At 35.7% G+C, this 12,350-nt stretch overlaps 1 protein-coding gene across 1 annotated transcript; it reads right to left on the bottom strand.

Moving 5' to 3' along the window:
* Positions 1 to 7,505: 7,505 nt before the first annotated feature.
* ASNSD1 (asparagine synthetase domain containing 1) lies at positions 7,506 to 12,332 on the bottom strand. Its single transcript, XM_050900458.1, has 3 exons — positions 10,863 to 12,332; positions 9,027 to 9,208; positions 7,506 to 7,851 (listed from the first exon to the last, which is right to left on the bottom strand). The coding sequence occupies exons 1-3, from the start codon at positions 12,330 to 12,332 to the stop codon at positions 7,590 to 7,592; spliced, it is 1,914 nt and encodes a 637-aa protein (XP_050756415.1). The 3' UTR covers positions 7,506 to 7,589.
* Between the last annotated feature and the right edge of the window lie 18 nt (positions 12,333 to 12,350).

Below are 12,350 nucleotides of genomic sequence, written 5' to 3'. Positions count from 1 at the left end.
GTAAAGCTTATCACAGTGTGAGCTGTTAAGATATAAGTTCTGAGTTGTGATGTGAATAATAGGTTGTTTGACCTTGCCTTTTGATAATCAGTATAATATGCTTTTACATTATTATTCATTGCAATGGTATTTACTGGAATAAATACTTCAAGTATTAAGTACCTCTTCAGTAAGAGTTTTCTAATTCATAATGCATATGTTTTAAATTGTCTCCATTTAAATACAAACAAGTAATTGGGATTTGTGGGACAGTTATAAACAGACAAGTTGCCTGGTTTTTATTTATTTTTTTTTTTTTAAACACGAGGGCAAGATGTAACAAATTAACCAGGTATGTGCATTATTTTTTCTCCAATACCTAATTTTTGGAAAAACGTTAAGATCCCTCATTGAACAGAAAGCACTGGAAGAGTACATAGTATTTACATTCTGTTACATAGCACTTCTGGAGTCTCATTTTTGTGGGAAAGTGATTTATCTGTATCATTAAGTAGTTTAACTTCTTGGTAAAGTAATATATCATTTAATAAATTTAACTATCACATTTCATAGGCCCTATCCAGCAGTATGTTTATACATCTGGCTCACTAATTTCAACATAGATGAAAGACTGGAATTTGTGAAACTAACAGTGAGCAAAACCTTTTTTCCTCTGTATTACACCTAATCTCTGAATTATCCCAGTTTTTAGTGCTGGTCATACCTTCCTTGGGATCAACAAGCCAGTCAGTCTTGCTGCTCAAAAGTCTCTCCCTGCTTCCAAACTTTCTGAGCACCAAGGAGGAAGAAATCCCTAAATAGCTGTGTTTTGTCATACAGTATCCCATCAGGGATGCAGCCTTACGCACTGGAGGTAGAGTGGTTCCAGTATGTCCCAAGCCTCCCAAAACTACTATTGTGTGGACCAGAGCGCTTGATTCTAACACCACAGAAACTTCCTTGCATGATACTACAAATACAGTTAATAGATCACTATTATGTTTATCTCATCTCAATTAAGTGTTTAAGAGTTTACACAGCAAAAATGATTTTTTTTTTTTAATTAAAATAATACTTAAAGCTCTTCCTAAACAAGTACATGGGAATGATGCCCCAAGTAATTATATTAAAGACTTCTTGAAATATTTAAGTGGAGATGTCTTGTAACAAGGAATTAGAAATGCTATCATGACAATTTCCTGGCCTATCTCAGTAAATCAAATAAAATACATTACACAGTTGAAAATCTGTGCTCAATGAGTAGTTATTGATGGCCTTTTGATGAACTGTGATTATAGAGCACATAAGGTCTTGAAAGGTTTGCTTCAATGTCTCATTCTGTACATTTTTTTTTATTTGTGGCTGAAAACTGATAGCACAAAAGGAAGTGAAATTGCAGCTTATATCGTTTTGAAAGCAGCTGCTAACACTTTTGAAAACCTACTTACAATTACAATGATCTTTGGTTAAAAAAAACCCCAAAATAAAATTCAGTAGACTAGTACACTTAAAAGACAAGCAAATACAAAATACCAACTAGGAATAATGAGGTAGATTTGTAGGACTGTAATGGAATCAAATCTAATATGAATCAACAATATAGTGCTAAGAGAGGTGTATATTTGGTCTTTGTAATAGGAATAACACATAAGAGACAAGAAATACAGGGTTGGGGGTTTTTGCTGCAGTAAGAGGCTGACTAAAACAATGAAGGTGATGATACACTGAAGAACTCTCAGGCTATTAAAATGTGTTATAAAACCAGTGTTCAGTTGTTCTTCGTTGCAGGAAGGATTAAAGTATTTAGCTTAATTTGCAGAAAAGGCTTAAAAAACTGTTAGGAAAAGCTTTCTATTTTAAGGAAGGGAAGAAATGGAGCATGTTACCTATTGAAACAGATTCCTCAATCACTGCATGTTATGTATTAAAATAACTGTTAGAATGCTCTGCAAATACTTCATTCTTCACTCAGAACAAGGCTGTAAACTAGATGACCTCTGGAGATCCCTTGCAGCCCTACACTGCTATAATGTACACAATATATACACCTTGTCCTCATTGCATGTTAACCTTCTGGGTATTATTAAAACCCATAGAATGTAATCATTTTGTATTGCTTCAGGAGTCATTTTGTTTTCAAAGTATATTCAGTAACTGTAACAGTCAAACAATTGGTAAGATTTTAAACCTAAAAATAATTTAATCTTGAAATTCTATCTTCATGAAATACGTTTGAATAAGTTTTAGAGTAGTTAGTACAATTGAAAACATTTACTTGGAATTTAATGTATCTATAGCAAGACGAGCAGTTTTCTTACATGAAATAATACAACCACTGCCTCCTGTAGGACATTTTAAAGTTTTGCAGTGCTCAAATAAGGAAAAAAACCTCCAACCACAGTCTCTGCTTGTTTACAATTTAAACCTTGGTTTTATAGTGCATTTGTAAGGGTATTTCCACATGCTTGAATTTAAAGCATCGAAAAAATCAAGTTCTTATTTTGATGAACAATGATGTTTTTCATTTGTTTCTACAGAACTTTTGTTCATTATTTCCAGAAAAAGTAACTGCATTATACAAAATAAATGGTTGCACAGTATTTAGCCGGCAACCCTGTATGTTGCCAGCAACTGTACTATACGTACTATACATACATATGTACATCTGTACTATATGTACATATGTTCTGTACTATATGTACAGAACTTTAGTATTTGATAGTGTCATTTAATCTGTTAAAAAAATAAAAAAAATCAAACTGGAATCAAAGTACATTTTATTAAGCTATAAAAATCTTTATTCCTCTCAGACCTTCATAGTATACTCAGCAATTTCAGTTAAGTAAATGCCAATCTGAAATCAGAAAGGAATTGTATTATTTTAAAGACTATACTATACTATCTATATTACTGTGCACGTTCCTTACCTCTTACCATCAAATTCCATCACTGGAATGGGGTAATATTCTCTACCTGGCATCTCCATGTCAAACAACTGAGCCTCATAGCCTGATGCACAACAGGCAGCCTATGAGAAAACAGTTACTAAATCAGCTGTAAGGATTGTTTACATCAATATCTAACTGCTTAGCTCAATAAAACGACCGACAGAATTGCAGCTTCACAAGCCTTACCAATGATCAGCAAACACGGAAGCTGAAGCACACTTTTGATTTCACGTTTAAAAGTGCTTTGCCTCTTTATACAGATCTTTTGCACATGTCACAGCAAATAAAACCCATATCTAATGAGAAGCATCTCTTAAGGAATAGTTTATACCTTCTCAGGTGAATCTGTTTTGATCATTCTTCAGGCTGCTATTGTGCTATCCAGAAATGCCACCTAAAGGCTATGCTGCTTTTACAGCAATGCTGTTTTTACGATTAAGGTATCTTGTGCCAGCTTGTACAGTTCAGTATTAGCAGCAAGTATTCTTATAGCATACTCATTTGAGAAATAAGTACTGAACTCTGTATTAGCCTGGTCTATAAGAACTACCTAGATAACCAAGCAACAACATAGTCTAGACAAACCTATTAACTCCTGCAGCAAGCATGTTTTTTCCTTATCTCCGATGGTAATTTTAACCAAGTACAATATTCTCTCTCATAGTTTATTAGCTGTAAAGACATACACACACATACATTACAAGACAGACAGCAAACTAGAAACACGATCTCTAATGAAATATCCTTTACTGACAGTACCAAACTCAGTTCCCCCATGGACATAAAAATACTCATTCTGTGCATATTGAAAATGTTGACATTTGAAATTTGATCTAAAAAAACCAAACAGTGGCAGTCCTCTCTCAGTTTTAACTCCACAAGATATAAAAAAAGTGTTTTTTTTTTTCTTTTTTAGAAGTAGCAATACGACAATAGCTTAAAACACTGAAGTTATTTTAGTATTTAATATATAAAAGATATAAATATATTATCATTTAAACATAAATCTACAAGATATCTAGAGGATATAAAAATATCACTGTCAAATTTGAATTTTAAAAATTAGTAAATTTACAGTTTTCTTACTAGAATATGGCTGAAGACATTTACTTCAATATGGGATTTCCATCTTCTTTTTAAACCCCAGTAAAAATGGAATCAAAGTTCATTAACTTAAGGTACTCTATATTCCTGCAGATAGCTATGATTTTTTCCAATTGTTTCTTCAGAAGCTTTTGCTGAAGAGCTAACCTCTGCTGCAGTCTGGTATCTTATTGTATCTTAATAGGCCTCTGTTGATCTTACCACATTGGTGAACGTATTCACTGCATCAAACCTAAATACATTTTCACATAGCTCAACTTGCATAGTGCCAAGTGTCAATTTAAATAGCATATTATCAGCATATTGCATAAAGACTTTCCCCCCCCCCCGTACTGTTTGGGTTGTAAGTTGGATCTTCATTTGTATTTTCATCATAGGTTCCCTAAAAATCATGTTTCGTGGAAATATCAATTAGACGTGCAAAACAGGAGTGAGTACAAAAATCTACAAGGTCAAATGAAACATTTTAGAACCCTATTGTTGCCTGCCATAAAAATATGTACCACCTAAATGTAAACATTATTCTTTATTTTTAAAAATATGTCAGATGCACTTTACTGTTGCATCTATAACCTGATAGTATTTTTATTAATACACTGGGAATTATTGGTTCTATGCAAGTTAGAAAGTAAAAAGATGCTTTTGTCTCTAACACCACCTTATTTGTTACATAGCAAGGCAACTAATTTTAAATCTTCATTATACAGATATGGCAAATAATGTAAATAAAACTATGTAAAACGTTAGGAAAAAAAATATATGCATGTGTCTTGAGAGATGTATTTTGAAGAATTCATAAGCCTGGAGCTCTTGTTATTCTTAGAGAGAGCTTCCAAGTACTGAGGACTTTTGAAAATCTGACCAATCACTTAAATACCACAATGGAAGCTGAGCTCTTTTGGAAATGTGTTAATTTACAGTATTTTGTATCAGCTTATAATTTTGCATGAGATCCAATGATCTACATTTTTTCAAGTAATGATTCCAGCTTTTAGGAATGCCATGTATAAACTACATGCAATATTAGGTATTTTTTTTTTTTAATAGGAGTGTTTTTGTACTCGCCTCCTGAACAAAACTCAAAAATATTTCCATCCATTTGGGTTTTCCCATCTGTATAAATATTCATTTCTAAGCGCCAAAACTCTAAGATCCAGACACGCTTCTCCGAGTATGTACGCTCCAAACTTCTACCATGTAGTCAACACCGATCAAAATTTGTCCAGTTTTTGTATCAGCTGGAGGAAGCTGACAAGAAGTGCTGTGATGATAATTTGCATCTGAACTGATGGAAGGTTTAAACAGCAAATTCCAACAGCCAATTCTCACAAAATCTGATGGACTTCTTAATAATACAAGGGCATATCTGAATCCATCAGTGCTAGCAAGGTTGCTGTCTGGGTACATAAATTTTTTAGCTAGCCAAGCAGCCTTTCTCTGGGAATCTCTACTGAGCACTGTATGTCATCTTTTGAAGCCAGCCAACTAGAGGACACGGTAGTAATTCATTCTTGCTACTTACTTTTGTCAGACTTTGCAAACAAGGCACTAGCATCTTTCTGTGCTACTAAGTTCGACAAGCAGGTTGCCTCATCAGCTTATTCAGCTCTAGGGAACACTTTTGTCAGGCCTGAGCATTCTTCAAGAATATTCTCCAGTTCCTAAAATACAATACTTAGGCTAACAAAAAAAGAGAGAAAATATTATTTAAACAAGAACTATACTAATATTTGCAAGAAAAGAGTAAATTTCTTAAGGAGAAGATTAAAAGACAGTAACATTCCTATAGGTTGCTCTAAAATGTTACAGAATGTGATTTCAATACATCAAGTATTTTAAAATGTCTCTTTTTCTTCCACTCTGCCCTGGAACCAAACATTTGATCAAGAAACTCTACAAATAATAGTAAGTGTACTATAAATAATAACAACGATAAATTAATTTCTTAAGAATAACTGGATAAATGGAAAAGTTTGCCAACACCAAATTACATGGTTTCTTTTTAAAACTACTACCTAGAACTATTTAGAAGCCTTCCAAAATTATTTCTCATGTTTCTCTAAATGTCAGAGGCCTCTTAGTTTGGAAAAGAAACTATTTGCCTGGGTACGAAAAGTACTTTTTTGGGGGGGGGGGGTCCTAGGTGACACATGACTTCTAGGAACCCTCCAACACTACTACAGAGATAACAAATAATGAACAATAGTCACATTTCATCAACCTAATGTTCCTCTTGGTCCCATCTCCACCTGCTTTAGAGCATGATGCAAGAACTCTTGCAAACATCCCAGGGTAAGGTACTAGGGACTCAGTTTTCCTTAGAGCACCAGTAAGAAATCTGCCAGTGCTCTGAAGCAGTCTGAAACTTAAGGGGGTTTAATAAATATTTCTTTACAGACTTGATAAATTACTTGGAAAATCTACTTACACCCTTAGAGATACTTTGTAGGAATAGATATATTATGCTTTGTATGAAAACGGATTTATTTTTCTGGTACGATTTTTCCTTTCTCTACTTAACTAGGCAAACATAAAACCCAGAACTTTAAGGTAGCATGTTGAATGCTAAGCTCTGGCCTTACCAAAAACACTGGAGAGCATGTATCCAGTTTTTCTTACATTAACTTTGCAATCCTTCCATACACAATTAGAAAAACAAGCTAACTCAAGCTTGTCTTCAGAAGTCCGTTCATATTTCTATTTCAACCCGATGATTACATCCACATACTCACCCAGAGTGCCTTTTTTTTTTTTTTTTTTTTAAAGACAGAGACCTTTTTTTGTTTTGTTTAAAAGAGATCTTCCTTGAAGTACACAATGGATGCTTTGCAACTAGAAGTAAAAGTAGCAGAGCTAAAGCTAAAGGAGAGGCAGCAAGCTAGGGAGCCAATGAGGGACAAAGAACAGCCAGGAAGGAGTTTCCCAGTTTCTCTGGGAGCAGCAGGAGCCCCAGGCTGGGTACCACCAACCAACCCAGCTCTGCAGAATTGGCCAAGGACTGGGAGGCTGCACAGGATGGGCCCAAAACACCCAGAGTGCGTGCGGGGTGTCCATTTCTCAAGTAATGAAAGGGCAAGCATGACGCTTGGAGGGCAGATCTCCAAAAGGCGACAAGGCCTGAGACCCTCAGCTCTTTTTGGCTCTGGCAACCCAGGCCAGCTCCTCACCGCGCCCTCCCTTCTAAAACCATGACTTAAACCCTCTCCTAAAGCACAGCTGCAAGACCAGCCCTGTTCTACAACAGGAGAAAATCTACTGTACTGAATTCAATATAAGATTGGACAGATTCAGTACGCTCTTTGCGACACTGACATCGGTTAGGAAGGGTGGGAAAGCCAACCTCTGGCTATCCTCTCTTCCCCAGAGCCCAGTATTCCCTTCCCTCCCGAGGATGCATTCATAGTAAGTCTCTAGTACAAGCACACATCTACATGTATTACTTTGATGATGAATAATAATGTCCAAGTGTGTAAAAAAAACAGACCAAACATTCTAAGAAAACTCCAAAGATTTACTGAACTTGCATACAGAATAAATGCCACATCTCAAGATGTAGCATTATAATTTATCTACTGAAAATAACTTCAGTCTGCTGCATGCATCAGATGCTTTTTCACTGTTGCTCTCTAGTTTTGCAATCCGAGATCCAAACTGCACAGCCCTTTTTGGCAAAATGGTTGAGGCTGTAAGGCCAAACTCCTTGGCTGCAAGGCGCAGAATCAATTTCTCACCAACTCCTCGAGGTAAAGTCAAGTCAGCTTTTTCTGAGATGGGCAGAGAATTGAGGAATGAAACAACATCTTCATCAAGAAAAGGAAACCTGAAGGAAAGATATACATGGGGAAAGACCCTTTAAAAACTTCATACAAATAGTCTTGGTCTTCCGCTTTACCACATGCAAAGACTTCAGAGTCTGTGTCAATTCCTAACTATAGATGTACGTTAAATGTTAGTGTCACAGTACTGAGGCAAGTCTCCAAAGCAGTTACACTGTCTTGGAGAAGGAAAACATAATAGATCATGTTTAACCTCAGAAGCCTGGAAGTTTTCAGAAGTCAAGCAAAGAAAAGAGTAAGAACAAGCACCAAGAACAGCAGAAATGTTGGGTTTATACAAAACAAAAATTATGAAGAAAATCAGAAAATACAATGGAAGAGCAAGACAAATTTTAAAGTAACACTTCTCAAGACAACTTCTAAGTATTTAAAAATACTGTACAAAGCTACACTGTAACTTTGAAACAAAAATATTTACACAACAAATTCTGACAACGTTCCAAATTCCAGGCATTCGTATCTAATCACATGCATGATTGACAACATTGCCTGTCCACCAATGTAACTGTTTTTTTGCTAAACTGAAAATGTGCAACTAAGAACAGATTTGGAAAAACACTGGCACAAAGATCACAGATCACATGACAAGACCTTTCATGCACCTGAGTGGCCCCTGCTACTGGACAACACCTAAGGAATTTTTTGCAAGTTGGTGGTAGCATGGAGGAAGTAAACACAGACAAAATGATTCTTTAACTATTCTGACTTAACAACCAGGAAATGCAGTGGATATTGATCATGACTTTACTGCGCGGACAGGAATACGTGGCTTCCATGTTATGTTGTCATTCTCCAAAGTCACTCCCCAAATGACCACACCAGAACACTTCAACGTTGTGCAGAAGACTCTTCCACTTAAAATGATAAAACTAACTTGATTTTGCCTATTTCAACATCTGTTGCTGCTTCTTAAAACTTCTAGATGGAAATCCAATGTTCAAGTTGCTAAATTTCCTTAAGTAACTTCTCCACAGTACTACAGATGACTTTTTTAAGAACAAAAACAAAAAAACCCACAACACAGTACACATTAACGAAACTGCAACAGAACTTAGAGGCAATAAAGTGTATAGAAGTTTCAATTAAGCTTTCTGTTGGAGTGTTAAAAGCAGAATCTAACTGGCAAAACCAGTTTTGCTTCATGTTAAAACAATAATACCTGGCTTCTTTCCCGTGATCACCAATAATCCTGTCATCTCTACCAAGATTTCTAGAAGAAATGCGATCTAACTCCATTTCAAGTTCTTTATTCAGACCCTCTAAGCCATATTTTTTGAAGCAAACACGATGTCGAGAATATCCAGCAAGCTGTTCATCTGCTCCAATTCCTGTAAGCACAACCTAAGAAAACAGAATAAAATAAATCTTTCTTAGTATCTATGCAAGCTAATAATACGTAACAGATCTTAAATGTTTAACTACATCTTAAGGAGAATAACTTTCATACACAACTTCTAAATATATTACCTATCACGATGGGATGTGCCTTACACACTTAAAGAGCCTGAAACAGTTCCCAGTAAAGTCACTGGAAACTTGAAATAGGTTCACAATCAGACCTAAAAGTACACATGAACATTTCTACCGATGCAAGGAAAAACACCAAAATAATGTTGTATGCATCACAAATACACTCGTATCTTTGAAGAATGTCTTTGTTAGTTTCTATTACAATAAACAGCATTTGTTAAACACCAGCATTTATTAAAAAAATTGTTGCCGAAGATTATACGGTATGTCATATGCTCTAAATAGTTATCTGAATGTACACCCAGATTACTATTAATTTACCAGCTACTGGGTTAGTAACAACTGCATTACACAAAGTAAAAATGTCTCATATTGTTCTGTCTACTCAATAACTACATAAAATGTTATCAAGAGAAAAAAACACTACTACACCTGGTCCATTACCGTGCCTTCAACACCAATTCACTATAAAAGTGGAAGTCTCTTAACATAAACAGTCAAGTGTGTTTTACTAACCTGACATCAGCTAGTGGTTAACTGATTTTTCACCTGTGCACAGTAGTAACTAACTGATGGGAAAATGACACTTTTGCTTTATGTTTTATTAACTCATGACCCATTTCAACATATTCTGGACCTAACATGAATTTGTATATTTTGCAAATCTGAGATGCATATCCTTAAATAGACTGGTCCACTAAATCAACTGTGTTCTACAGTAGTAGTTTAAGCAAACTATTGCATTTGTTTGGGTTTTTCTTGTTGTTTTTTTGTGGTTTTAGGACCCAGCAATTAGTAGAAAAGTAACAGGAGCCTCAAAAAGCAAAGGCAGCAGTGGACTGCAAATTCCTGAAATTAAACAGTTTATTCTTCCCTACACAAACCATCAGGGAATTGCAAAGTGAGAAATAAGAGTCAAATTCCCAAGAAAATCATCTAGTTACTAAAAAGATTTTACTTAATACTACATACGTGAAAATAAGTTACAAAAAGGAAAAAACTACTTTTTGTAGTTCTGCCATTCAATCAGACTCTTAATTACAAAAGAATTCCAAGTAGTCATCTTTTCTGCCATTATTATTTGTTACTTTGTCACATAAATAGCATGCCTAAATAAGAAGCTAGTAATTTTACAAGGGCTGGTATGCTGGCACAAAACAGTATTACTTAATAATTCATTAACATTTATCTCTAAATTTGTTAAACTATTCAGTTTGGACTGAAAAGCTGTTTACCCACTAGTAGAGTTGAAACACCGAAAATGATAGATGATGGTTTTTTTCCTAGTCATATAGTTGCTTATTCAAGCTTAATGAAAAGCCATACACATTACATGACAAAAGAACTGAATGCAGTCTTAAACTCCAGAATTACACAAAGATTATAATTACAGAACTATCCTACATTCTGCCACTGAATTTCAGAAGCCTTATGAATATTAAAGACCCCTGCTGATTTCTGAAACAACAGAACTGTTTTTACATTCACAAGTCAAGCATAAGGCAGAAAACAAAAAAATCAGTACCTTTGCAGGACTTTTGTATGGTTTCAGTTCTCCTTGGTTACTAATAAAACCCTCCCCTCTGGAAGCAAACCAAATTGCACAGCCAATGCTGTCATCCAAGACTGTATCCAGTGGATAAATTAAGTGATTAATGCATTGTTGTCTCATTTTTTTCAATTCCTCTAGTGTAACATTAATTTCCACAAAGTTCCAGGTTCTTGAAGGGTTAATGGCTTCTAATTCTTTCAGTCCTGCCCTACCAGTGATTCTGTCAGGAACATCAAAGCAAGACAAATGAGCACCAGTTTTAGCATCAAGATCTTGACAACGAAGCAAATCAAGCTGCACTTCCTGGTTGGTACATTTTTTAGGGGTACCCTTCTGCTTAGCTTGTTCTTTTATCATGAAGGCTACATTGAGAAGATCAATTGGTTCCTCCAAAGGCACGTGTTTATCAGCAAGGGCTGCAATAACCATAGAATCAATGCCACCAGAAAAGAGCACTGCAACATGTGCTTTCCTATTAGGCATGCCTGGAACTTCTCTTGTTTTCTGATCTTCATCTCTGAAGAGAGATAAAACCCGTCTCTTCACCGCTTCATTTAAAACATCCGTAAATTGATGGACTAATTTTTTCTTGTGTTCCTCTGCAAGAAATCCTTGAAGGGTTTCTACAGAAACCATATGGATAATGTTGCTAATATTAGTGCCTGGACATTCACCTGAAGCTTCAGAAATTGTTTTATTTAAGGGGATAACTGGTGCTCTGAGACATAGTTTTGATTCACTCATCACAAGATGTATGTGGTTCGGTAAGTCTTTTGAAATTTGGTCCAGAACATTACTGAATATTTCTTCTACTGCTTTCTCTGTGCAGCTGTACTTCCATGGAAACAATGTTAAAGACAAAGATCTAGTTGTTGCCCAAGCTTTGAGATCAATTTTGAAAATGCCAGATGCTGGGACTTCTTGCCATTGGTTACCTGATTCGGAATAAACACTTACAGATGCGAGACAGAAAGCACTGTCAACCTCATTACTGAATTGCCAAAGCAAACTACGACGACCAAAATAATCTCTACCAAACCATAAGCTGTGTCTAGATGCTTGATAATAAATAAAAGACCATGGACCCCGAAGTGATGAAAAGAGTGACAAAAAGTCCGCCTCAGTATTGCATAATGCAAGATGATGAAACACTACTTCAGTGTCGTTCTCTAGATCTCCTACATGCACTCCATTGAAAATTTCTCCATTCCAAAGAAAAATATTGTTATTGGCATCTTCCAGAGGCTGAGGAGTCACCAGTCCCCTCAAGTGAAGTACATGGCCAGAAAACAGACACTCATAAGAGAGATCAGACAGAGTTTTTATCAACTGTTGGCTACTGTCTGGTCCTCTTCTTCTAAGACGGCAGAGTATGTCTTCGTTAAAGAAATCATGAATAGCGTGCTGGCTACACAAGGTAACAACGCAACAAATACCACACATCGTGACTTTGGATTCAGA

Source organism: Gymnogyps californianus, chromosome 7 (assembly GCF_018139145.2).
Source record: "Gymnogyps californianus isolate 813 chromosome 7, ASM1813914v2, whole genome shotgun sequence".
Taxonomy (NCBI): domain Eukaryota; kingdom Metazoa; phylum Chordata; class Aves; order Accipitriformes; family Cathartidae; genus Gymnogyps; species Gymnogyps californianus.
The sequence above is the reverse complement of the archived record's forward strand: the minus strand, read 5'-3'. Positions and strand labels throughout refer to the sequence as shown.

Excerpts from the sequence above, each read along its gene's own strand:
- ASNSD1 (XM_050900458.1), bottom strand. The coding sequence starts at position 12,332 with ATGTGTGGTATTTGTTGCGTTGTTACCTTGTGTAGCCAGCACGCTATT. Across the intron at positions 9,209-10,862 it reads CATACAAAAGTCCTGCAAAG|GTTGTGCTTACAGGAATTGG; the intron begins GTACTGATTTTT and ends CTGTTTTCTTAG. Across the intron at positions 7,852-9,026 it reads GATCACGGGAAAGAAGCCAG|GTTTCCTTTTCTTGATGAAG; the intron begins GTATTATTGTTT and ends TCTTTCCTTCAG.